Here is a 24,225-nt window from a genome sequence, read left to right as displayed (position 1 = left end):
GAAGCTAAGCAGGGTAGATCCTGGTTAGTACTTGGATGGGAGACTACCAAGGAAATTCAGGGTTGCTATGCAGAGGCAGGCAATGGCAAACCACCTCTGAACTTTTATAGCCTTTAAAAGCCTATGGAATCTCCATAAGTTGGCTGCAGCTTGACAGCACTATCTACCACAGCCAGTGAAGGAGTCCTCTGTATGCAAGTTTAATTTGCTTGCAGTTGTTGTAAGGCTTTTCACATGTGTTACTACTGACTGTTGTGTCTTTAGATAATTTTGACACCAATTGAAGTTGCCATTGAAGATATGCAGAAAAAAACCCAAGAACTGGCTTTTGCAACACATCAAGATCCAGCAGATCCAAAGATGCTCCAAATGGTGCTTCAAGGTTCAGTGGGCACAACAGTAAATCAGGTAAGGTACAGATAAACTTGCCCTTGATCACAGAAGTTCTGCAGCAAAAAAAGTTCAATACGCTTTTTAAAAGGCAGGAAAGTCCTCTTGTATTTTGTATCCAACCTGATGTATACAAATGGCTTTATAAATATAAATATATTTCATTCTCAGTGTGGCTCCATCAATGTATTCTTAAAGTGGGAGCACAAATAGATCTTTCTACTAATTTAAGGAAATCCCCAGGTTTGTACAAATATCTGATATGTAAAAAACCACAACAAATACATTGTGGGTTGAGGGCTTCCAGGTTTGAGCCACGGAGGATTGAGCTGCATCTTCTTCGTGGTCTCTGTGCAGTCCCACATATGGGTTTATTCGCCAGGATCGGGCCCACCTCGGAGAATTCAAAGCAATCCTTAAGCGTTAATTTTGGCGCACCTTTCCCCTCGTCCCGGGGAGGAAGCACCGTCTGCGCATGCCTAGACGAGGGGGAGGCGCCCAACCCACTCAGTTTCTTCTTTACCGCCGTCTGGAGAACACCTACCTCGCTGATCTCCCCGTTTCATTGCAGTCCTTTGGATCTCTACTTTCTCCCGCTATCTTCACGTCCTTCGCTCCTCTTCATTCTTCATCTATCCTCCCGAAAGAGAGGGCAAGAAACTTGACACCATCAGGAGAAAAATATATTCTCTCACCACTGCCACTTCCAAAATCCATGCATACAACCTCACTACTCAACTAAATTCTCTAGTTTCGGCACTCCCTGACAATGCCCGGAAGCAAGCTACCCATGCTCTCCAAGAACTCTCCAGAGTTAGCAAGCAGCAGATAAACACCGCTCGTCACGCAGCTCAGTGCTCCTCTAGAACCCTAGCATCGGCAATCGCCCTACGTAGACATGCTTGGCTCAGGTCTTCTTCTCTGCAACCGGACATCAAGTTCAAAATCGAGGATCTGCCATTTGACGGACAGGGCCTGTTCAACGCCACAACATGATATCCTCACCAGTGTAGATGACAGCAGGAAAAGGGCCAAGAGGCTAGGAGTTACTCAGCCACAGTCATCTACCTTGAAGCAAAGAACTTGGAAGCCTAACTACTATAAGCGCTCCAGATCTCCCCGTCAAAGTGAGCCTTGGAGGCGTAAGCCTCCCCAGACAAAACAGCCCTTCCAACAGAGGGCACGCACCCAAACCACAAAGAAGACAACGCCGACCAACAAACAGTCTCTTTGACTCCCTTACTCCTCTCCAACAGCCCCAACATCGCACAGACATCAGACTGCAGCCGTTCTACCACAACTGAAAGTCTATAACTTCAGACTCTTGGGTCCTCACAATCATACAAAACGGATACACCATCGAGTTCAGTTCGACCCCAAGACACCACAGGTTCATAGTTACACCTCCGTCCCCCCCTCTGCTCCTAGAAGTAGCAACCTTGCTGGACAAGGGAGCTATAGAGCCGGTTCCTCCTCAGTTTCACCACAAAGGATTCTACTCCCGCTACGTCCTAGTGCCGAAGAGAGATGGTGGGCTGCGCCCTATACTAGATCTCAGGAAACTCAACCTCCATATCCGTTACAAAAAATTTCAGATGGTCACACTTCAATCCATCCTCCCTCTCACTCCAGAACAAGCCTGGATGGCATCGATAGATCTACAGGATGCTTACTTTCACCTCACTATCAACCATCACCACAGGAGGTTCCTCAGATTCGCCATAGGAAACCAGCACTTTCAATTTCGCGCTCTTCCCTTCGGGCTCTCAACAGCGCCGAGGGTATTCACAAAGTGCATGGTGGTGATAGTAGCAATTCTGAGACAACAACAAATCTCAATTTTCCCGTACATAGACGACTGGCTGGTCATCGCCCATTCCAAAGAACAGCTCCAGGCCGATGTCTCTGCTACCCTTTCCCTCTTAACCACCCTGGGTCTCCAAGTCAACACCGCAAAATCCAACTTGACCCCCACTCAATCCATACAGTTCATAGGGGCTCGTCTCTCTACTGTTACATGCAAAGCATATCTGCCAACAGACAGAGTGCTACACATCAAATCCCTAGCCAAGGAGATAATTGCACATCGCTCTCAAACAGCCCTCACCTTTCAAAAGATGCTGGGACTGATGGCAGCCACTACTTCCGTCCTCCTATTTGCCAAGCTCCACATGCGTCCTCTCCAGCTGTGGTTTGTACGTACATTTCGCCCCCAACGTCAGCACCAGCTCACTGTACTAACCATGCCAGCTCACATCATTCCTTCTCTGAAATGGTGGACAATCGACCATCGCCTACTGAAGGGAATGTCCTTTTCTCAGACTCCCCCCTCTGTGATTGTCACCACCGATGCTGCCAAGTGGGGATGGGGAGCCCACTTAGGAAAACTCACTGTACAAGGCAAGTGGACAGATTACGAAAAATCTCTCCACATCAATTGTCTAGAATTACTGGCAGTTCACAGGGCGCTGCGATCTTTCCTTCCGTCCCTTCAGAACAAACATATTCAGGTCACATCAGACAACATAGCGACTGTCTTCTAAATAAACCGACAAGGAGGCACAGCCTCCACCAGATTGTGCAAACGGGCCTTGGCCCTTTGGCACTGGAGCATTGCCCATGGCATCTTCCTTTCTGCAGTGCATCTACCCGGAGCCCAGAACATACAGGCGGACGCTCTGAGTCGACACTCTGTCAACGACCACGAGTGGACCATCAACAGTCGATACCTTCTTCCTCTGTTCCTGAAGTTTGATACACCGGAGATAGATGCATTTGCATCACCAGACAATGCACAATGTCCCCGCTTTTACATGCGAGGCCCTCCGTCCTCACTGTCGGCAGGGGATGCCTTTCTACAAACTTGGAACAGACCACTACACTACATGTTCCCGCCAATACCACTCATAACGAGAGTATTGCAGAAGATTATGGCAGACAACACCAACTGCATTCTAGTGACCCCATGGTGGCCCCGCCAACCATGGTTCACCACTCTCCTCCTTCTATCGAAAGGCGCATTTCACCGATTTCCTCAAACACAGGACCTACTCTCCCAACAGGGCGGCAAAGTCCTACATCACAACCCTACTCTCCTCCGTCTTACGGCATGGAGAATCAGTTCATAACCTTCCCACCGGAAGTCCGACATATTTTCTCAATTCTAGAAAACCTGCCACTAGAAAATCATACTCCTTCAAATGGAAGCGCTTTTCTGAATACGCAACTCAGCACAGATTCAAACCCGAATTAGCTAATATTAACCAAATTCTGACTTACACTCTGACTCTCTCCAACGCTGGACTCTCCTACTCTTCTCTTAAGGTCCATCTAGCGGCTATTTCCGCCTACCACCCGTGCATCGAGGGCTCCACCGTATTCTCGCACTCGGCAACTAAGGCTTTCTTGAAGGGTATCCTTCACCTTCATCCTCCAATCCATAATATTCAGCCTGCTTGGAGCCTATCGTTGGTCTTGAGTCAGTTAATGAAGGCGCCCTTTGAGCCCATGGCCTCCATTCCCTTACACCTTCTGACGTGGAAAACTGCCCTACTAGTAGCCCTTACTACCGGTAGACGAGCCAGTGACATTTGTGCCTTCAGGGCTGATCCACCATACACGGTTTTCCACCACAACAAGGTAGTACTGCGTCCTGATCCTGCATTCCTGCCTGAGGTGGTATCACCCTTTCATCTGGGAAAGCCTTCCATCTTGCCGGCATTCTTTCAGCATCCCACAGATGCGGGACAACGTACCCTGCATAACTTAGATGTACGCAGAGCTTTGGCCTTCTACATAGAAAGAACTAAACAATTCCTCAAGGACAATAGACTTTTCCTAACTTATGCAACCCATAATCAGGGTGCTAAGATCTCAACTCAGAGATTCTCGAAGTGGATTGTATCCACTATTGCACTATGCTATGAACTGGCAAAGCAGCCCATACCTGAGCACTTGCGAGCTCACTCCACCAGAGCCGTCGCAACCTCAACAGCCTTCTGCAAGGGCATCCCGATGGAGGACATCTGCGCTGCAGCGGTTTGGTCGTCCCCATCCACATTCGCCTCGCACTACGCTCTTGACGTCCGTGCCCGGCGTGATACCTCCTTTGGACAGGCTGTGCTGCGATCGATCTTTGATTGATGCCATCTATTGTGAGTACAAATTTATTCTCTTGAATAATTAACAATATCTACATTCACAGGTCCAGCACCCGCCTCCTGACAAATAGCTTGCCAGTCACCCATATGTGGGTGGACTGCACAGAGACCTCGAAGAAGATGGACAGGTTTCTTACCTGTAACTGATGATCTTCGAGTGGTCATCTGTGCAGTCACACATACACATCCAGCCTTCCCCGCTGCTGGATGATCATATTAATGCACTTACCACACCTCTACAGCGGCGGGAAGAAACTGAGTGGGTTGGGCGCCTCCCCCTCGTCTAGGCATGCGCAGACGGTGCCTCCTCCCCAGGACGAGGGGAAAGGCGCGCCAAAATTAATGCTTAAGGATTGCTTTGAATTCTCCGAGGTGGGCCCGATCCTGGTGGATAAACCCATATGTGTGACTGCACATCTGACCACTCGAAGATCATCAGTTACAGGTAAGAAACCTGTCCTTCTCTGTAGAGGAGCAGAACAGAGCCTCTGTTCTGGGCAGAGAAGGTGATTCTAACACCTTCTGCCTACTTCTTCCAGGCAGGGGGAAGGCCAAGACATGCATATTAAATTCTGAGGGGATTTACTTTGGCTGACGAGGAATCCCAGTGGAGTTCCTTTTTGGCTTTGAAGAGTCCCCGGAGAAGGATTGCATTCTAATGTCTACAGAGGACTTCTGAGGTCATTAAATTGACTTAAATTCACCAGGATTCAAAGCTTCTTTGGAACTGATTGTCTATCTTTGAAGAGAACAGTGTTCAAAAGAATTGTGATTTTAAAGGTAAAAGATCTTTATCTATCACTCTGGGACTAAAATGAGACTTATTTGAAGTAAAGATAAAGGTCTGGATCCAACTACGTTATTTTAAAGTAAAGAAGATAAAGGAGGGGGTATATTTGGGACTAATGAACTTGGAGAAATAAGGTTAAAAGAGGGAAAACAACTTTTGTTTTGAATACCTGCGGTCGGGCCAGACAACCCCCTCCGAAACAGATCTGCTAACTTGTTGGATGTCACAGGAAATGACATTATAGAAATAATACGAGATTTATCAACCATCGAAAACGAGACTTCGTGGCAAGAAAGGAAGGAAGTGGCCATTAAGAGAAGGGAAAACTGCAAGCCTCCTAGTCCTCTCTAGGACTTTTAATCATAGAGAAGTACCGGCAGCCATTAAAAGAAGGTCAAAAGTTTAAAAAAATTTAAAAAGTAAATGGGACTTTAAAAAATAGTGGAGCCGGCAGATATCATCATTAAAAGGTGAAATCTATTGGACTATAAGTTTTGAACTAATTTTGGAGCACTCCAGAAGAAAAAGGAAAAACTTTTTTAAAGGGAACAGAAAAGCCGCGGACGCCATTTTGAAGAAAATAAAATTTTAAAAAATTAATATCTCGACTTAGGAGCTTCAGAGAACGGCGATTTTAGGCTCATCTAAAAGTGCATGCCTTAATCTATAAGACTGTGAAATTGGAAATTAATTTGGTGAGGTCAACTTTAGAGCCTATTTTAGCAATGGGCAGGCAGTGATGTCTGTGAATAAATCAGGAGCAAAGCAGATTTGTACGAGGGCTAGGTCACTTGAAGAAGCAAAAGTATCTAAATGGCAGGAGGCAATAGATGCCATGGAGGAAAGATTGGCAAAAGTAATAAAAGATTCAGTAACAGAGAGTAAGAAGGAATTTAAAAAAGACATTGCATCCAGTGCAGAGGTGATTAAAAAAGATTTTAAAAAAGAAATTGAGGATCTCAGGAAAGACTCCCAAGCAGCGTTAAAGAAAGTGCAGGAGGTTGAAGAAAAGGTGAAAGACCAAGACTCAAGAATTGACACAGTGGATTCCACTATAAAAAAAATTCAGGAGAGAGTAGTGCTACAAGAATGTAAACTAATGGAAAATCAGATACGTCTGAGAGGGTTGTTTGAATCTAGTGAGACTGATTTAAGGACATGTATAATAAGAATCATTGCTGAGTTTTTGGGTGATGACCCTGATGAAACCAGCTACTTTTATGACTATATTCACAGGGTTAACTGAATATGCCAGAAAAAAACAAATTACCAAGAGATGTGGTAGTAAGATTTGTAACAAGAGACATGGTGGGAAAGATTCTAAGTAAACAATTTGAAAATGCACTGGAGGTGGATGGCATTAGTGTAAGAATTATGAAAGACTGGCCAAGGAAAGTCATAAATGACAGGAGATTATACAAAAAACTGATTGAAAAGCTGAGAGAAAATGAAATGAGATATAGATGGATACTTCCAGAGGGTTTAAGTTTGGAATATAAAGGGAAGAGATTTACAATTACAAGCACTCAAGAAATGACGAAGTTTTTGGACGAATATAAGGAATCTGGGGGTACAGATTAAAAATAGAAAATCATGATGGATTACAAATTAATATCTTGGAATGTAAATGGACTAAATTCACCACAAAAAAGAAGGGCAACGTTTCATTGGATTGGGAAACAAAAATGCAATATAACTTGCTTACAAGAAGTACACATTAAACAAATGGATTACAATTTTTTATGGAATAAACAACTTGGTTAAGGAGGAAAAAAGGGGTGTTGTTTTTTATGTCAAACAAGAATTAGACCCAAAATTGATTTTTAAGGATGATGATGGTAGATATATTGTGGTGGAAGTGATGTTGAACTACAAAAAACCTTTGTTATTGGGATTGTATGCCCCAAATGGAGCAAAAGACTTTCTTTAAAGACATTATGCAACAATTATATCAAGTGACGTATGAGCAAATTATGATAATGGGGGATTTCAGTGGAACAGTCAAAAATATTTTGGACAGATCTGGGGAAAAAATAATGAAGGAAAATTACCAAAGTCATTTTTGAGTTAGTAAAACAAGAAAGTTTGGAAGATATATGGAAGGAATTTAACCCTAAAGAATGTGACTATACTTTCTTTTCAGCAAGGCATAATTCTTTCTCAAGAATTGATATGTTATGGATTACAAAAGATCTTGGACTTATAATGAAAAAAATAGAGATTCTTCCTAAAGTAGGGGCAGACCACAATCCATTAATGTGGTCTACAAAACCCGTGAAAAAGACTCTAAGATGGCGGATAAATGAAGATTTGCTACAGAAAAAGGAAGTAGTGGTGTCTCTGGAAAAGGAGACCAAAGCTTTCTTTCAAATAAATGAAGAAGAGGACATTCAATTTCAAACTGTGTGGGACGCATATAAAGCGGTAATGAGGGGTATTTTAATTACCCTGAACAATAAAGATAAAAGAGCCTTAGCAGATATGTTGAGCTGTGCTGATTCAGGCAAAGTCTACAGACTTTTAAATGACACCTGCTCTAACTTTAACGGTTGCCGAATTTCTTCAACAGGCCATGGAAATCCGACAGAGACTGGCTCTAAAATGACCATATCTTATTTGTTTTATTAATTTAATTTTCTTAAACTTGAAATTACATATATTTTACTCATTTTATGTACATTAGCTCCCCTGCGTATTCTGTTATCCAGAATTTTATATTACTTATATTGTTATTTGTACTGCTAAATCTGTTTTATGCCAATAAAGGCTTGTTGTTGTTTCGTTGTTGATAAAAGAGCCAAAGACAAACTAATGTTGGATATTCAGAAAGAGATTGAAAAAAAGGAGAAATAACGTAAAAAGAGACCTAGGAAAAAGAAAATTATAAGAGAGATTACAATATTACAAAGTCAATTGAGACATTTGTTAAACAAAGAAGTGGAATGGAATTTAAAAAGACTACAACAGAAATCTTTTGAAGGAGCAAATAACCCTGGAAAATATTTGGCCTGGCAAATGAAGAAAAAAAGGGAGAATAAAATTATTAACAAAATAGTATCGGGAGGTAAGGACATTGTTGACCAGGAAGGAATCAAAAGAGAATTTTATAAATACTACGCCAAGTTGTTTAAAGGTCAAAAAGTAGACAAGGGAAAAATTGATGTATCTTTACAGAAAATTAAAGTAAACCCCCTAACAGAAAATATGGAGAAGGTATTAAATGAACCAATTGAAAGAGGAGAAGTAGAGGCAGCAATTAATTCAATGAAATTAGGGAAAGCACCTGGCCCAGATGGCTTCATGGCAAAATTTTATAAAGTGCTTGAGGAGGTGCTATCACCAAAACTTCAGAAATTGATGAATACTATAAGAACAGATGGGAAAATACCTAACACATGGAAAGAAGCAGTTATCTCGTTGATTCCGAAAGAAGACAGAGACGAATGTAAAAAACTATAGACCAATTTCACTACTTAACAATGACTATAAAATATATGCTAGAATTTTAGCAGAACGTCTTAAACAGCATATGAACAATTTTATCAAAGAAGAGCAAGCAGGATTTCTTCCCAGGAGGCAAATTAGAGATAATATCAGAACAGTTATAGACATTGAATATTATGAGAAACATCTGGAAAAATAAGTAGCATTATTTTTTGCAGACACAGAGAAAGCATTTGATAATGTGCAATGGGATTTTATGTTTGCAGTGATGGAGAAACTGAGACTGGGAAAAGATTTTATAAGAATGGTGAAGGCGATATATACTGAACAACAAGCAAGACTCTGTATAAATGCAGATTTGACAGAAAAAATGACAATTAGTAAAGGAACAAGACAAGGTTGCCCTCTATCTCCATTGATATTTGTAATGACTTTAGAGGTTTTGCTTATGCAAATTCAAGAAGATAAGGAGATAGAGGATTTGAAACTGAGAGGTTTTTCCTATAAATACAGAGTGTTTGCAGATGGTGTAATGTTTATAAATCCCACTCATGTAACACCATTGTTGCTTCATAAGATACAAGAGTATGGACAACTGGCAGGTTTTTACATAAACAAAGAAAAATCGAAAATGTTGTGCAAAAATATGTCAAAGTAAACAGAAAGAATGACAAAATTTAACAGAATGTTAAGTTACCTCTAAAGTAAAATATTTAGGTGTGGAAATCACAACAAAAATATTGATTTGTATAAAAATAATTATGAGAATCTTTGGCGTAAGATTGATGGAGATTTGATAAAATGGAACAAGTTGAATTTGTCTTTACTGGGCAGAATTTCCGCAATTAGAATGAATGTCTTACCAAGAATTATGTTCCTGTTTCAAACAATTCCATTAGCGAAGGATAATAAACAATTTAATAAATGGCAAAGGAAAATTTCAGAATTTGTATGGGCCGGGAAAAAACCAAGAATTAAAATGAAAATTTTGATGCAAAAAAAAGGGGAGGTTTCCAACTGCCTGATTTAAAGTTGTACCATGATGCAATATGTTTGGTGTGGATCAAGGAATGGATGACATTATTGAATAGAAAACTAGAAGGTCATGGAAATGTCTTTGGTTGGCATGCTTATATGTGTTATGGAAAAAGTAAGATGGACTTTTTTTCTCACATCACTATATAAGAAGCAATTTGTTAAATACCTGGTCAAAATATAAAAGATATGGGGACGAAAGGAAACCGCTTTGGACTGTGCCAACTGAAGTAATAAAATTATATTCTTATATTAATGAAGAGAAGTGGTTATCATACAAACAATTGTTAAAAATACATGGAGGAAAGGTGGAATTAAAATTGACTGAAGAATTACAATATAAATATAATTGGTTTCAATTGCAACAGATCAAGAGCTTGCTTGAACAGGACATTAAAAATGATGGAATAAGACAAGAACAAACAGAACTAGAGAGAATGCTGTTTGGTGATAATGAAAAATTGATTTCAAGAATTTATAAATTATTGTTGAAATGGTCTACGGAAGATGAACTTTTGAGGAATAATAAATGGATTACAGTTAAAAAGCGGGACTATGTGAACATATCTTTTTTTAACTTTCTTTCAATAAAGACTAAAGGATTATAATGAAGATGGGTTATAATTTCTTTTTTCTCTTCTTGTTTGAAGTTTTTTTTAATGAAGATGCTTTAATAGACAAAATTACCTTTTTTTTTAGCAATTTAATTAAAATACACCATCGGGGGTCTTGAAAAGGTGGAGAGGGAGGAGAAAAATGTAATGTATTGGTACTAACTTTTTAATAATAGAAGATGAGTATTATAACAATATATTGCAAAATAATAAAATTGGTTTAAACATAAAAAACAAATACATTGTGGATTTAAATGCTTTCCTAAATTATAGAAGCAGCATTTGTAGCTTTAAGAAATGAGTGCTCTCAGTGGCCATTGCAAGGCAATCACAACAGTATTACAGCATTCCAGCCTTGATTTCTGTCAGTATAAGGTGAGGAGAAGCCTTTGCAGAGCTATGTTGGCCTTTAAATAAGGACTCATTGGGGCCAGGCCCATTAGCTACCACAAAATCTGTATGAGCACGCAATTTGGATGACTTACCCAGGTGTGTTTGAATGCTACTATTCAACAGTGACCACCCCACAACAGCCAATGTGGTGTAATGGTAAGAGGCTAGGATCTGAGAGACCAAAGTTCAAATCTCTATGCAGCTGTAGAAGCTCACAGGTTAGCCTTGGGTCAGTCACACATTCAGCCTAACCCACCTCACAGGGTTGTCGTGAGGAGAAAATGGAGAAGAGAATGATGTAATTTGCCTTGGGTCTCCTCTGTGGAGAATGGCAAGCTATGAATATAGCAAATAAATTTTGTGTGTGTGTGTGCAAGCTAAAGAAGGGAGGGGCAGATAAAAGGTAAATTGGTTGACATTGGAAGGCGAGAAGGAAGCAGTGAAAGATGAAGATATGGGGGTTGCAAAGAGGAAAAAAAGAGGAAATAGTGTGGGGAGGGGGTACAAGAGAAAGTGAGCTGACCCCCACAAGTCCTTGAGGGGCCCCCATTGCACTACTGAGCCCAGCCTTGCAGCAGGCACTGCATAATTGGGCCTGGGCCAGCACCCTAGACCATTTAGTTTTCCTAGGTAAGGCTGCTATTTTGGGGAAGGAGAAAAGGCTGAAGATGGGGCATATAAAGGTGGGGTGGCTAGTATGTGAGAAGGTCAGAAAGAAGTAGGAAGAGGAGAAAGACTGTAGGGGCTTTCGGGAAATAGTGAAGAAGAGTGAAATGAGATCCCCTCCTTTGAAGGCAGGATATATTTCGGAAGAAAAGGGCCTTCAAAGTCTAGGGCTTAAACCACTTGGACAGCTCCTGAGCAATGACCATCTCTGCCTTTGAGTAGATATAAAAGGGTTGGATTTGAACTTGCCTTTATTGTCACCCCATAACTTTCTCCATTTGCCAGAAAATCCAACAATTCCTCTTTTTTTTAAAAAAAGGCCAATTTCCCAAACTTCCGTTGACACTCATCACTTAGGGCACTATCCTTCTAGGACTCTGTTGTAGAGATGACCCTAAGAAATGTTGCACGTATCTTAATATTTTTGTGTGCATTAGATAGCTTCTGAGCCAGGGCCTACATAAAATCTCACTATCTTCTTCTGTTATAAGGGACCACTAGAAGTTGCACAAGTATTTTTGTCTGAAATACCTAATGATCCAAAACTCTTTCGTCACCATAACAAGCTACGTCTTTGCTTCAAAGACTTCACAAAAAGGTATTGTGGTGCTGTCTCTAAAGTACTCCTTTTTTCAATTTTCTTAAAATGTTTTCTTTTAAAGCAATAAATTGAACTAGATGACATTGGTATTCTTTCTATTTCACACAAATCATGTTTATGTTTACTTGCATTCAAGGGCCACTGACTGCTATGTGATTTACTCCTAAGTAAGAGCAGATAGGATTCCTGCCTCCTGCTGTTTTCTCAGATCAATTCTACTTGATTTAGAAATGTCATTCAGACAGAAATATTTTTCTCACATCTTTCCTGAACAAATGCTACCAAATAATTGGTATTTATTGAATAGCAATAACGTCAGTTCTTCCTAAGTTCATTGGCCATTACTCCAATGTGCCTTTGGGTCTCTATATATGCAGGGACTCCCCCTTGTACTTGTATGAAAAGGATTGTGAGCACAGATGCTTTGAGCACTTTCTTTCCATAATGAAAAATAACAAAGTCACTGAACTCATTATGCTTTGGAATGTGCTCCACAGTTAATTGACAGAATTTTAAGTGGTACCAATTATGTGATATAAATATCAATTTGGAAACATCCTTCCTAGGATTAATTAAATTAAAAATGCTCTTGAAGAATTGTGAAGTAGTAAGATTGCAAATGTGACTTGGGCAATCCAAGATCAGAAAAACCAAGTTTGTGTTTCATAGAAGTATAAGAGAAGGCCTGCATGGTTAACAAACAAAGTAATGGAAGCTGTAAAAGGTAAAAAGGACTCCTTTAAGCAGTGGAAAGCTAGTCCAAGTTAGGTTAATAAAAGGGAACACAGGCTGTGGCAAATCAAATGCAAGACTGTGATCAGGCAGGCAAAAAGGGACTATCAGGAGCATATTGCAAAAAACGTATAGACCAACAATAAAAATTTCTTCAAATATATTAGAAGCAGGAAACCAGCCGGGGAGGCAGTGGGGCCCTTGGATGACCAAGGGGTCAAAGGATTACTGAAGGAGGATAGGGAAATGGCTAAGAAGCTGAATGCATTTTTTGCCTCTGTCTTCACTGTGGAAGACGAGAAGTGTTTGCCTGCTCCAGAACCACTAATTTTGGAAGGGGTGTTGAAAGACCTGAGTCAAATTGAGGTGACAAGAGAGGAGGTCCTACAGCTGATTGACAAATTAAAAACTAATAAGTCACCAGGTCCGGATGGCATACATCCAAGAGTTTTGAAAGAACTCAAAGTTGACCTTGTGGATCTCCTGACAAAAATCTGTAATCTTTCATTGAAATCTGCCTCCGTTCCTGAGGACTGGAAGGTAGCAAATGTCACCCCCATCTTTAAAAAGGGCTCCAGAGGAGATCCGGGAAATTACAGGCCAGTCAGTCTGACTTCAATATTAGGAAAGTTGGTAGAAACCGTTATCAAGGACAGAATGAGTAGGCACATTGATGAACACAAGTTATTGAGGAATACTCAGCATGGGTTCTGTAAGGGAAGATCTTGCCTCACTAACCTGTTACAGTTCTTTGAGGGGGTGAACAAACATGTTAACAAAGGGGACCCAATAGATGTTGTTTACCTTGACTTCCAGAAAGCTTTTGATAAAGTTCCTCATCAAAGGCTCCTTAGTAACCTTGAGAGTCATGGAGTAAAAGGACAGGTCCTCTTGTGGATCAAAAACTGACTAATTAATAGGAAGCAGAGAGTGAGTATAAATGGGCAGTCTTCGCAGTGGAGGATGGTAAGCAGTGGGGTGCCGCAGGGCTCAGTACAGGGTCCCATGCTCTTTAACCTGTTCATTAATGATCTGGAGTTGGGAGTAAGCAGTGAAGTGGCCATGTTTGCAGATGACACTAAATTATTCAGGGTAGTGAGAACCAGAGAGGATTGTCAGGCACTCCAAAGGGATCTGTTGAGGCTGGGTGAGTGGGCGTCAACGTGGCAGATGAGGTTCAATGTGGCCAAGTGCAAAGTAATGCACATTGGGGCCAAGAATCCCAGCTACAAATACAAGTTGATGGGTTGTGAACTGGTAGAGACTGACCAAGAGAGAGATCTTGGGGTCATGGTAGATAATTCACTGAAAATGTCAAGACAGTGTGCGATTGCAATAAAAAAGGCCAACGCTATGCTGGGAATTATTAGGAAGGGAATTGAAAAGAAATCAGCCAGTAGCATAATGTCCCTGTATAAATCAATGGTGCGGTCTCATTTGGAATACCGTGTACAATTCTGGTCACCTCAAAAAGGATATTATAGCATTGGAAAAAGTGCAGAAAAGGGCAACTAGAATGATTAAAGGTTTGGAACACTTTCCCTATGAAGAAAGGTTAAAACGCTTGGGGCTCTTTAGCTTGGAGAAACGTCGACTGTGGGGTGACATGATAGAGGTTTACAAGATTATGCATGGGATGGAGAAAGTAGAGAAAGAAGTACTTTTCTCCCTTTCTCACAATACAAGAACTCGTGGGCATTCAATGAAATTGCTGAGTAGTCAGGTTAAAACGGATAAAAGGAAGTACTTCTTCACTCAAAGGGTGATTAACATGTGGAATTCACTGCCACAGGAGGTGGTGGCGGCTACAAGCATTGCCAGCTTCAAGAGGGGATTGGTAAAAATATGGAGCAGAGGTCCATCAGTGGCTATTAGCTACAGTGTGTGTGTGTGTATACATACATATATATATATATAGGCCACTGTGTGATACAGAGTGTTGGACTGGATGGGCCATTGGCCTGATCCAACATGGCTTCTCTTATGTTCTTACATTCTTAAGTCTACCTAGGCACAATGTCACACTTTGTAGCCACTGAAGAACATTCTATTGATTTTGATTAAAATACTTCCAGAAGAGTACAATTAGGGTTGTAGACCAGAAGGTTTAGGCGTAAGCAAAGGGGAACTGATGGAATAATGTCAACAGGTATCTTTGTCTATTGTTGAAAGTGGTTTTGTTTTCTAGATGTGAAGATGCTCTGCGGAAGAACAAAAGTCTGATTGGTCCTGACCAAAAAGAATATCAACGGGAGCTTGAAAGAAATTATCATCGTCTCAAGGAAGCACTTCAGCCCCTGATCAATAGAAAAATCCCCCAATTATACAAGGCTGTGCTTCCTGCCTCTTGCCACAGGTCATTCTAATATATCTTAACATCTCTTGGTTAAAATTTGAAAAACAAAACATTGCTGGGGTAGAATAGTATGGAGAGAAATGTAAATTAAGAATTCCTACCAAAGTGCAGTAAGATGCTTATAATCTCCTTATTGTGCAGCTATCCTAAAGTTTGGTGGCTTTTCCATTCTGCCATGGACAGAATGTAGCATGCAGTAATTGACAGATGGCCCAGATGATGCCTGTTAGATCCCAGGTGCACATTTCACAATCCTTCAGAAAAACAGCCAACATTTAGTGTTAGGTTTTGGGAAATATTCGGTATTTCCAAATATATTCAGATGTATTATATTAGGGGGAGAACAAGAAGACATGTTTACGCTCCCTGTCACTTCTGCTAATCAGTTTCACTCCCACCAGTTAGTTGGGCTTAGGCCATTTGAGAGCCAGTTTGATGTAGTGGTTAAGTGTGCAGACTCTTATCTGGGAGAATCGGGTTTGATTCCCCACTCCTCCACTTGCACCTGCTGGAATGGCCTTGGGTCAGCCATAGTTATCACAGAGCTTGTCCTTAAAAGGGCAGCTTCTGGGAGAACTCTCAGCCCCACCCACCTCACAGGGTATTTGTTGTGGGGGAGGAAGATAAAGGAGATTGTGAGCCACTCTGAGACTCTTGAGTGGAGGGCAGAATATAAATCCAGTGTCGTCTTCTTCTAACAGCTGTATGGAAGACAAGAGAGAAACTAACCAGTGAGTACAGACAGATGACTTGTGGAGGGAAGGCATTTAAACATGCCTTCTTGCTCTTCCTTCCCTGGCCAGGTGGCTGGGGAAGCAAAGGGGAGGCAGTTTGACATGCCTCACTTTCTCCCTTTGCTTCCTGCAGCAAAAAGCTGGGGAAACAAAGAGAGAAAGGGGAGGCACGTTAAAATGCCTTCCCTTCACTTCCCCAGCTGCCCTGACATGGTGGGATGGCTGGGTAAACTAAGGGAGAAAGAGGAGGCATATTTGAAAGACCTCCTCTTCACTTCCCCAGCCACCTGCCATGATGGATGGTTGGGGAACTGAAAGGACAAAGGGGAGGCACATTAAAATACCTCCCCTTTGCTTTCCTAGCTACAGCAGACAGCTGGGGAACCGGAGGGAGAAAGGGGAGGCATGTTTAAACTACTCCCCTTTGCTTCCCCACCACAGCGGCCAGGTTGGCATGTAAACATGTTTTCTCCCTGTGCCTTGCCTCCGTCAGTCACCCCGCCATGGCAGAAGAACTCTAGAAGGGAAGGGACAGAGAGAAGTCATGTTCAAATGCTTTCCCCCTCCCTCCCCCTGCTGCTGGCGCAGGGAAGTGAAACTGACAAGTTGTCAGTTTCAGATCTTCTTCGTGGTCTCTGTGCATCACACTGATGGGAATAAGGCGCCTGCGCCAATCTCGATCGGTAAACTTAAAAGCTGCGGATTTCCGCGCCGACATCCCAGTGCACATGCCCAGGAGCCCCACCACGCATGCTTACTGCGACGGGCGCGGACATCCCGCCAGTTCTCTTCTGACCGCCGCACTGATCAGTCGATCTTTCTGCTTCGGTTGGTGAACTTTTTTCTCTTTATATTTGTAGATTTGTAGTTAGTTGTAGATAGTTATTATAGTTGTTAGTTAGTATAGCGAATTAGTTCCTTATTGTGCGCGTGGGTTGAAACGCGAACTTTCCGTCCCCCCCCCCCCTGTTTTTTGCTGCCTTCCCGGCTGTGTATGGAAAGGCGGTGGGGATTTTTCCAGAGGTGCTCCAAGTGCGGGAGCAAGATAGCTCCACCCAACGGGCACTCACTCTGTTTACTGTGCCTCGGAGAGCTACATCAGCCTGACTCTTGCACGCATTGTGCTAAGTTTTCGAGACAGACCCGGAAGAATAGGGCGGTGAGGCTTGCGGTAGCCCTCATGGAACAGACGCTGTCTCCTGAGCGTTCGGCGACAGAACGGGTCGATCAACCTATCGCCACCGCTGTGCCATCGACATCGACAGCGGTCGATACCGAGCGCCTTATTTCCAACGCCGAGCGCCATACAAAGCGCACTGCCTCGGCTGTCTTGTCGGAATCCTCTGTGCCTGCTAAACGGTCTAAGGAGGATAAGGGCTTGCAGGGAGAGAAGAAGAAAAAGGCGAGAAGATTGGATAAGCCGAAACGCAAATCCATCTCTTCCGCCTCTCCTGTCTCCCCTTCGGACCCGACGGCACCGATCATCCCGCCGTTGAAGCTATTTGCTTCCCCGACTCGTCCGATCACCTTGATGTTGACGGAGCTCGTCATCTCCTCTGATTCCGACCGGGAGATCGAGTCCGCGCAACGATCCGGTACCGAGCGGAGCCCGCCGGTTCGACTCCAACCCCTTCGATCCCGTAGCCCACATTCTCGGGACCAGGAGAGAGGACCTATGGACCAGTCGTCCAGGAACCCATCGCCTCGATGTCGGGATGTCGATCCGCAGCACCCTCCTGCGCAGATCCCCTGGGATCAGAGAAAATGGCAATATTTGTATGGGGCCTACCCCATGCAGCCATCCTTCCCGTGGCTCCCTCCTCACCAGCTGGATTGGGATCAATCCTCCGACGCCTCCTACCGGTCTAGAACGTCGTATCGTCCGCCGCGGCATCTGCCATCGGCTTTGGCGTCGAAACCTCCCGAGGTCGAGGACACAAGGCAAGCGACCCGGCATAGAGCCCCATCGGAGAAACCTAAGCCTAAACCCAGGCGTTAAGCGTCGCCACCGGATCCACATGTGTTGGACCAGTCGGACTCACCAGCTGCGTCCCCTAGGCCGGAAGAGGGATCATCTGCTGCGGAACAGGAGGCTTCCTCACCCGGGGAACCCTTCCCTTCACAGAAGAATCTGAGGAACAGCCCATTTCCCCTTTGGAAGATTTGAAATCCTATGGGGACCTTATTAAACGGATGGCCGAGTCGCTATCGCTTACCACCACTCAACCTCAACCTGTCATTACCGACAGTGTCTTTGACATTGTCCAGATGGACACTTCCACTGCGGTGGCTTTGCCTCTGACCAATGTCATGCTTCATACAGCTAAGACCTCTTGGGACAAGCCGGTGTCGACACCGATATCGTCCCGGTGCCTAGATCATATGTACTGTATCCAGGAATCAGGTGTGGAGTTCCTGTACAATCATCCGCAACTGAACTCCGTTGTGGTTTCATCATCTTCGAAGGCAGAAAAGACTCACTCTACCCCTCCTGATAAGGAGGGGAAGAAGTTAGACAATATGGGCAGAAGGTTATACTCTGCGGGGTCCTTGGGCGTCAAGATTGCCAATTATGCGGCCTGTATGGGCCGTTACCAATACGCTCTATGGGACCAGGTTTCTACGCTCCTTCCCAGTCTCCCAGAGCAGAGCAGGAACGCCTTTCGGAAGCTCCAGAAGGAAGGCATGCTTCTGGCTAAACAACAGCTGAACTCTTCCAAGCATTCAGGCGATACCTGTGCAAAGACCTTAACCACAGCCATTGCCTTACGTCGCCACTCCTGGCTGCAGTCCACTGCTCTCCAACATGATACCCAGGCCTATATAGAGGATTTGCCATTTGATGGCTCAGGTCTGTTCAGTGCAACCACTGATTCGGTGTTGCAGGAAATGGACAAAAGCATAAAAACATCTAGGAACCTGGGGGTCTCCACATCGCGTTCCCAGTCCAAGCGCCCGTGGCCGAAGCCTTGGAGCAGGAAACCATTTCCTAAGTCACCGGACCAACCTTGGCGTCCGAAGTCTGCATCACCATTTTCCAAACAGCCGTACACACCAAAGCCAAAGTATTCTCCACCAGCTACGCAATCGTCCAGACAGAAGGGGTCGAAACAGCCCAAGCAGGGCCTTTGACTGCCCTTTGGCCCTGCCCCCATGCCATTCTTCTACTTCGGACTGCACCTGCCTCTTCCCATTTTTGAAGGCATGGTCAGCTATCACCACCGACAAGTGGGTCCTTGGCATAATAAGGAGGGGCTACGTGATATAATTTTTTCAGAATCCTCCTACCCCCACTTTCGTTTCCACCAGTCCCACGGACACGTTAAGAGAAGAAGTCACCTCTCTTCTTCAAAAGGATGCCATCGAGCGTGTTCCTTCCAGTCAGAGCAGGCTCGGTTTTTATTCCCGTTATTTTATAGTTCCGAAACGGGACGGAGGTCTGCGGCCCATCATGGACCTCCGGGCTCTGAACTTATTCATCAGTTACCACAAGTTCCGGATGACATTTCTGCCGAGTATCCTCCCTCTTCTGAACCGCGAGGACTGGATGGCCACATTAGATCTAAAAGACGCCTACTTTCACGTGTCCATTCACCCCCTTCACAGAAAATTCCTGCGGTTTACGATTGGATCCAACCACTTTCCGTATCGGGCCCTGCCCTTTGGCCTATCTACGGCCCCCAGGGTCTTTACAAAGACTATGGTGGTGATTGCAGCCTACCTATGGTTACAGGGGATAACCCTGTTTCCGTACATAGACGATTGGCTCCTAGTCGCACCCTCTCGGGAGACTCTACTGCGCCACATCGCCACTACTCTCTCTCTGTTACGAGACCTGGGTCTGCAAGTGAATCACAAGAAATCTCGGCTTCAACCGTTGCAGAGGGTCCAATTCATTGGGGCCGTTCTGGACTCTCGGGCCTGCAGGGCATTCCTGCCGTCCGATCGGGCGGACGACATCATTCAGTCGGTGCAGTCTCTCCAGCGCAACCCATCGGGCACAGCTCGTCAGTTCCAGCAGCTGCTGGGCCTGATGGCCGCCACCACTTCAGTTTTAGTTTTTGCGAGGCTACGCATGCGGCCGCTGCAGCTATGGTTTCTGACGCACTTCAACTGCAGACGGGACTCTCCCGAGCGTCGCCTGACTCTTCCACCAGAGGTCCTGGCATCTCTCGATTTGTGGGCACAGAAAGACCATCTGATGGAGGGTGCACCCTTTCACAGAGAACCTCTGTCCCTCACAATCACTAAGGACACCTCTCTGTGGGACTGGGGGGCGCATATGGAGGGTTTCTGTGTAGGAGACCGATGGCCTCAGTCCCAGGCGCACCACCATATCAACTTTCTAGAACTGTTAACAATATTCCATGCTGTCCAGTCTTTCCACAGGTCCCTCAGGGACAGAACAGTGGCAGTCCTGATGGACAACACCACGGCAATGGCGTATGTGAACCGGCAGGGAGGCACAGTTTCCCGCAGACTCTGTGGACTGGCTCTAACCTTATGGGAGATGTGCATCGCATTGGGGGTGTCACTGGTGTCACTCACCTCCTGGGAGATCTGAATGCCCAGGCGGACTTTCTCAGTCAAGGGGGTGCTTCCATACACGAGTGGGAACTCAATTGGAAATTCCTGCGCCCTGTCTTTGTCCTGTGGGAGACGCCCGAGCTCGACGTGTTTGCCACCCGTGCAAACAGGAGGTGCGCGCTCTTCTGCTGCCGGGGAGGGGCGGACCCGCTGTCCCTCGGGGACGGGCTCCTTGTACCTTAAAGTCGGCACAGGGTTTACCTCTTCCCGCCTATTCCCCTGATTACCAGGGTGGTCCAGAAGATTGTCAGGGAACAGCCGGAGGGCATTCTCGTGACGCCCTGGTAGCCGAGACAACATTGGTTCCCGCTGCTTCTTCGCCTAGCCGGCGGGGTGTTCCACCACTTCCCTCAGGCCCCAGACCTTCTGTTGCTGCACGGGGGGCAGGTGGTGCATCACGACATCCTGCAGCTGAAGCTGACGGCCTGGCGCCTCCAGTAGCACCTCTGTCTACCAGGGCTCAGTTTGTGATGCTAAATAGCAGGAAACCCTCCACCCGTAGGGCGTACTCCTATAAGTGGGGGGTGTTCGTCCAATTCTCCTCTACTCGGGCCAGAGACCCAGTGACGGCGGGCCTGCCTGTCATTTTTGATTTCCTACTGTCCCTTTTGGACAAGGGGCTTTTGGTGTCCTCAGTTCGAGTGTATCTCGCAGCCATTTCGGCACATCATTCACAGCTGGAGGGTTGTACCATCTTTGCCCATCCAGATACCAAGCGCTTCCTGAAAGAAGTAGCTAGACTGTACCCAGCAGTGAAACAGCTGGCCCCAGCTTGGGATCTGTCCCTGGTTCTTCGAGCTCTTTTGGGGAGACCCTTTGAGCCCATGGCTACGTGTTCCCTCCAGTTGCTGGCCTGGAAGACGGCTTTCTTAGTAGCCATTACCTCGGTGAGGTGAGTAGGGGAGTTGGCAGCTCTGCGGTGCAACCCCCCCTTATTTGTGCTTCTCCGAGGAGGGAGTGCTCCTGAGGCCCGACATCACCTTCCTTTTCAAGGTGGTTTTGGCGTTCCATCTCAACCTGGAAATCTGCTTACCGTTTTTTTCCCCTAATCTGACTAATGACGATGAGCATAGATTGCATGCCCTTGACGTGAAACGGGCGCTGGCGTTTTATTTGCATCGCATGAAGTCATTTCGGAGGGACTCCAAACTTTTCGTGTCCTATGTCCAGCCTTCCCTTGGGCGAAGGATTTCGGCCCAGAGGCTGTCAAAGCGGATAATGGAGACTATTAAACATTGTTACCTGTTGAACAAGAAACCCTTGCCAGGGCCCATTAGAGCGCACTCTACTCGTGTGATGGCAACGTCGGCGGCGTTCATGAGGGGTGTCCCACTGCAGGACTTCTGTAGAGCCGCTACCTGGTCCTCCGAGCACACCTTTGTGTGCCACTACGCGGTGGACTTGCGAGGACGCAGAGAATCTGCCGTGGGCCGGGCGGTGTTGCAGTCTGTTTCCTGTTGATGGACCGTTGCTCCCGCCTCCAGGTAAGGTCTTGGCTTGCTAGTCTCCCATCAGTGTGATGCACAGAGACCACGAAGAAGATAAACAGGTTTCCTACCTGTAACTGATGATCTTCAAGTGGTCATCTGTGCAGTCACACTCCCCGCCCTCCTTCCCCGCTGCGGCCGGTCCATCTCTGGGCTGATGTGGCGGTCAGAAGGAACTGGCAGGATGTCCGCGCCCGTCGCAGTGAGCATGCACGGTGGGGCTCCTGGGCATGCGCACTGGGACGTCGGCGTGGAAATCCGCAGCTTTTAAGTTTACCGATCGAGATCGGCGCAGGCGCCTTATTCCCATCAGTGTGACTGCACAGATGACCACTCGAAGATCAGTTACAGGTAGGAAACCTGTTTTTCCCTCTTCTGGTCAGCTATCAGATTTAAATGCCTTCCCCTCCCAGCCAGTGACTGGGGGATGGAAGGGAAGTCAGCAATACCAAAAAGCTTGAGGTGAAGCTGAAGAATTCAGGACACTATTTGGTAGCCAAGAAGTTTCCTGAATTTGTATTTGGCTTAGGAAATACTGGCAAGGCATTTTTTTTTTGGCTTGGGGAAGCCAAATTCACACCCCTATTTAGTGTAGCCCACAGGCACTTCAGGTCAGATTTATGTTAAGAAGCTTAACATGAAATGTTATTTAGTATTAATTTTTTATATACAAAATAGATTTAAGAAGGGAAAAGAGTGTTGTTTGATTGACGGGCCAGCTGATACCACCATTTTCAATAGATGTTATTCCACTGGACAGTTAGGCATGAATCCAGGAAAAATAATTGCCTGGATGTATAGGACTGGATAATGTGGTTATATCCCACAGAAATTCACATATTGATTTAAGACATTCATTTCAAAAATAAACAGGTGTCTTAGGCACTTTAAAGGCTAACAAAACTTTAGGCCGGCATCATCTTTTATGGGCAGAGCCCACTTCTTTAGATGCAGTGTTTTTCAAAAGTGTTATCTTGTAGAATCTACTATATTCAAATTTGAGAGTAAATTTGCTAAATTTAGCTTCATTTCCATAGTGTGCAAGTTAAATGAAAAAGTGGTTTCCATGTTCACAGATTTGTGCCCGCCCCCCGGGAAGAAATATACTTTTGCACTAAGGACTTAAACAAGAGCACAAAAATTGGCTGCTACTGAATCAGGGTCCCTTAATATGACTTAATTTTGGCTAGATCATACCTACTGCTTCTTATAATGGTTATTACTGAGTAATGAAGGAAATATGCACAAAAAACACTGTCAGTGGAACATTCCACTCTGTACTGGCAAAACCTGTGTAATAGAAGGTCAAGCTACCTATAACACAATTCATAAAAATGTATAACTTTTACTATAAAGCGTACACAAAAATGAATGCTAAAACATTCTGAATATCAGATTGCATAAAATTTGTAAACCATATACAATTTCACATATGCATTTGATGCACTTCCAATCACCACAAAAAAAATGCATTTTTGCCCCTAATAAGCAACTCTTGATGGTGTTACTTCACATCCAGTAATATTAGATACTCTGCACCAGAGAACCATAAAGGTGAATATTCTGATGTTTGTGTGAAGGTTTCAGGACTATTCAGCTATAGCGTACTTTATATAATTTTAAATAACCACTCATCATATAAGAAGCAACACCTGGCTTACTATAATTTTTATTCCTGGATGTGTGTCTGTACATTTTATATATTGACCACTGAGGAAAGCCCTTAGGGGCTGAAACACATATGGTTTTTGTAGTGATTGGAAATCCATTAAATGTGTATGTGAAATTGTATATAATTTGCAAAGGTTATGCAGTGCAGTCTGATATTCAGACAATATGCTTTAATATTCTTTTTTACATAAAGTTTATATTAAATGTTACACATTTTTATTAATTGTGTTATAGGTAGCTTGACCCTTTGTTACACTGTTTAGATTTGGGTTGAGTCCTCCCCCCCCCTTTAAATTCTTTGTCATACTGCAGTGACCTTTCACCTGAGGTACAGTTGCTTGATTTCTTACAACCACTGACCATAAACAAGACCCACTCAGTGGACCCTTATCATGGTGACTGCATAGTTTAGGACTTGTTAATTTCATAGACCAAACAATATCCTTTGGCATGTGTTAAATGTAAGCCATGGTTTGTCATTTGAATGAACAGAGAGGATCCTTGCGCTGGTACACTCCCTTCATCCTCCCACTGGGCATAGCTGTCCAATGAAAGACTTCCATTT

General features: G+C 44.3%; 1 protein-coding gene across 8 annotated transcripts in view; it reads left to right on the top strand.

Annotated features, from left to right (window-relative positions):
• The window catches only part of DOCK7 (dedicator of cytokinesis 7), a 256,466-nt gene that overhangs the window by 231,282 nt on the left and 959 nt on the right, over positions 1 to 24,225 (top strand). For all 8 annotated transcript variants that reach the window (XM_060231922.1, XM_060231930.1, XM_060231929.1 and 5 more), the window contains 3 exons: positions 265 to 408; positions 11,984 to 12,090; positions 15,014 to 15,181. In XM_060231922.1, the coding sequence (XP_060087905.1) occupies positions 265 to 408; positions 11,984 to 12,090; positions 15,014 to 15,181 (419 nt within the window). The remainder of the gene's footprint in view (positions 1 to 264; positions 409 to 11,983; positions 12,091 to 15,013; positions 15,182 to 24,225) is intronic.

The sequence above is a fragment of the Heteronotia binoei genome, chromosome 2 (genome assembly GCF_032191835.1).
Source record: "Heteronotia binoei isolate CCM8104 ecotype False Entrance Well chromosome 2, APGP_CSIRO_Hbin_v1, whole genome shotgun sequence".
NCBI classification, from domain to species: Eukaryota; Metazoa; Chordata; class Lepidosauria; order Squamata; family Gekkonidae; genus Heteronotia; species Heteronotia binoei.
This window is presented reverse-complemented; position numbering and strand designations above follow the sequence as displayed.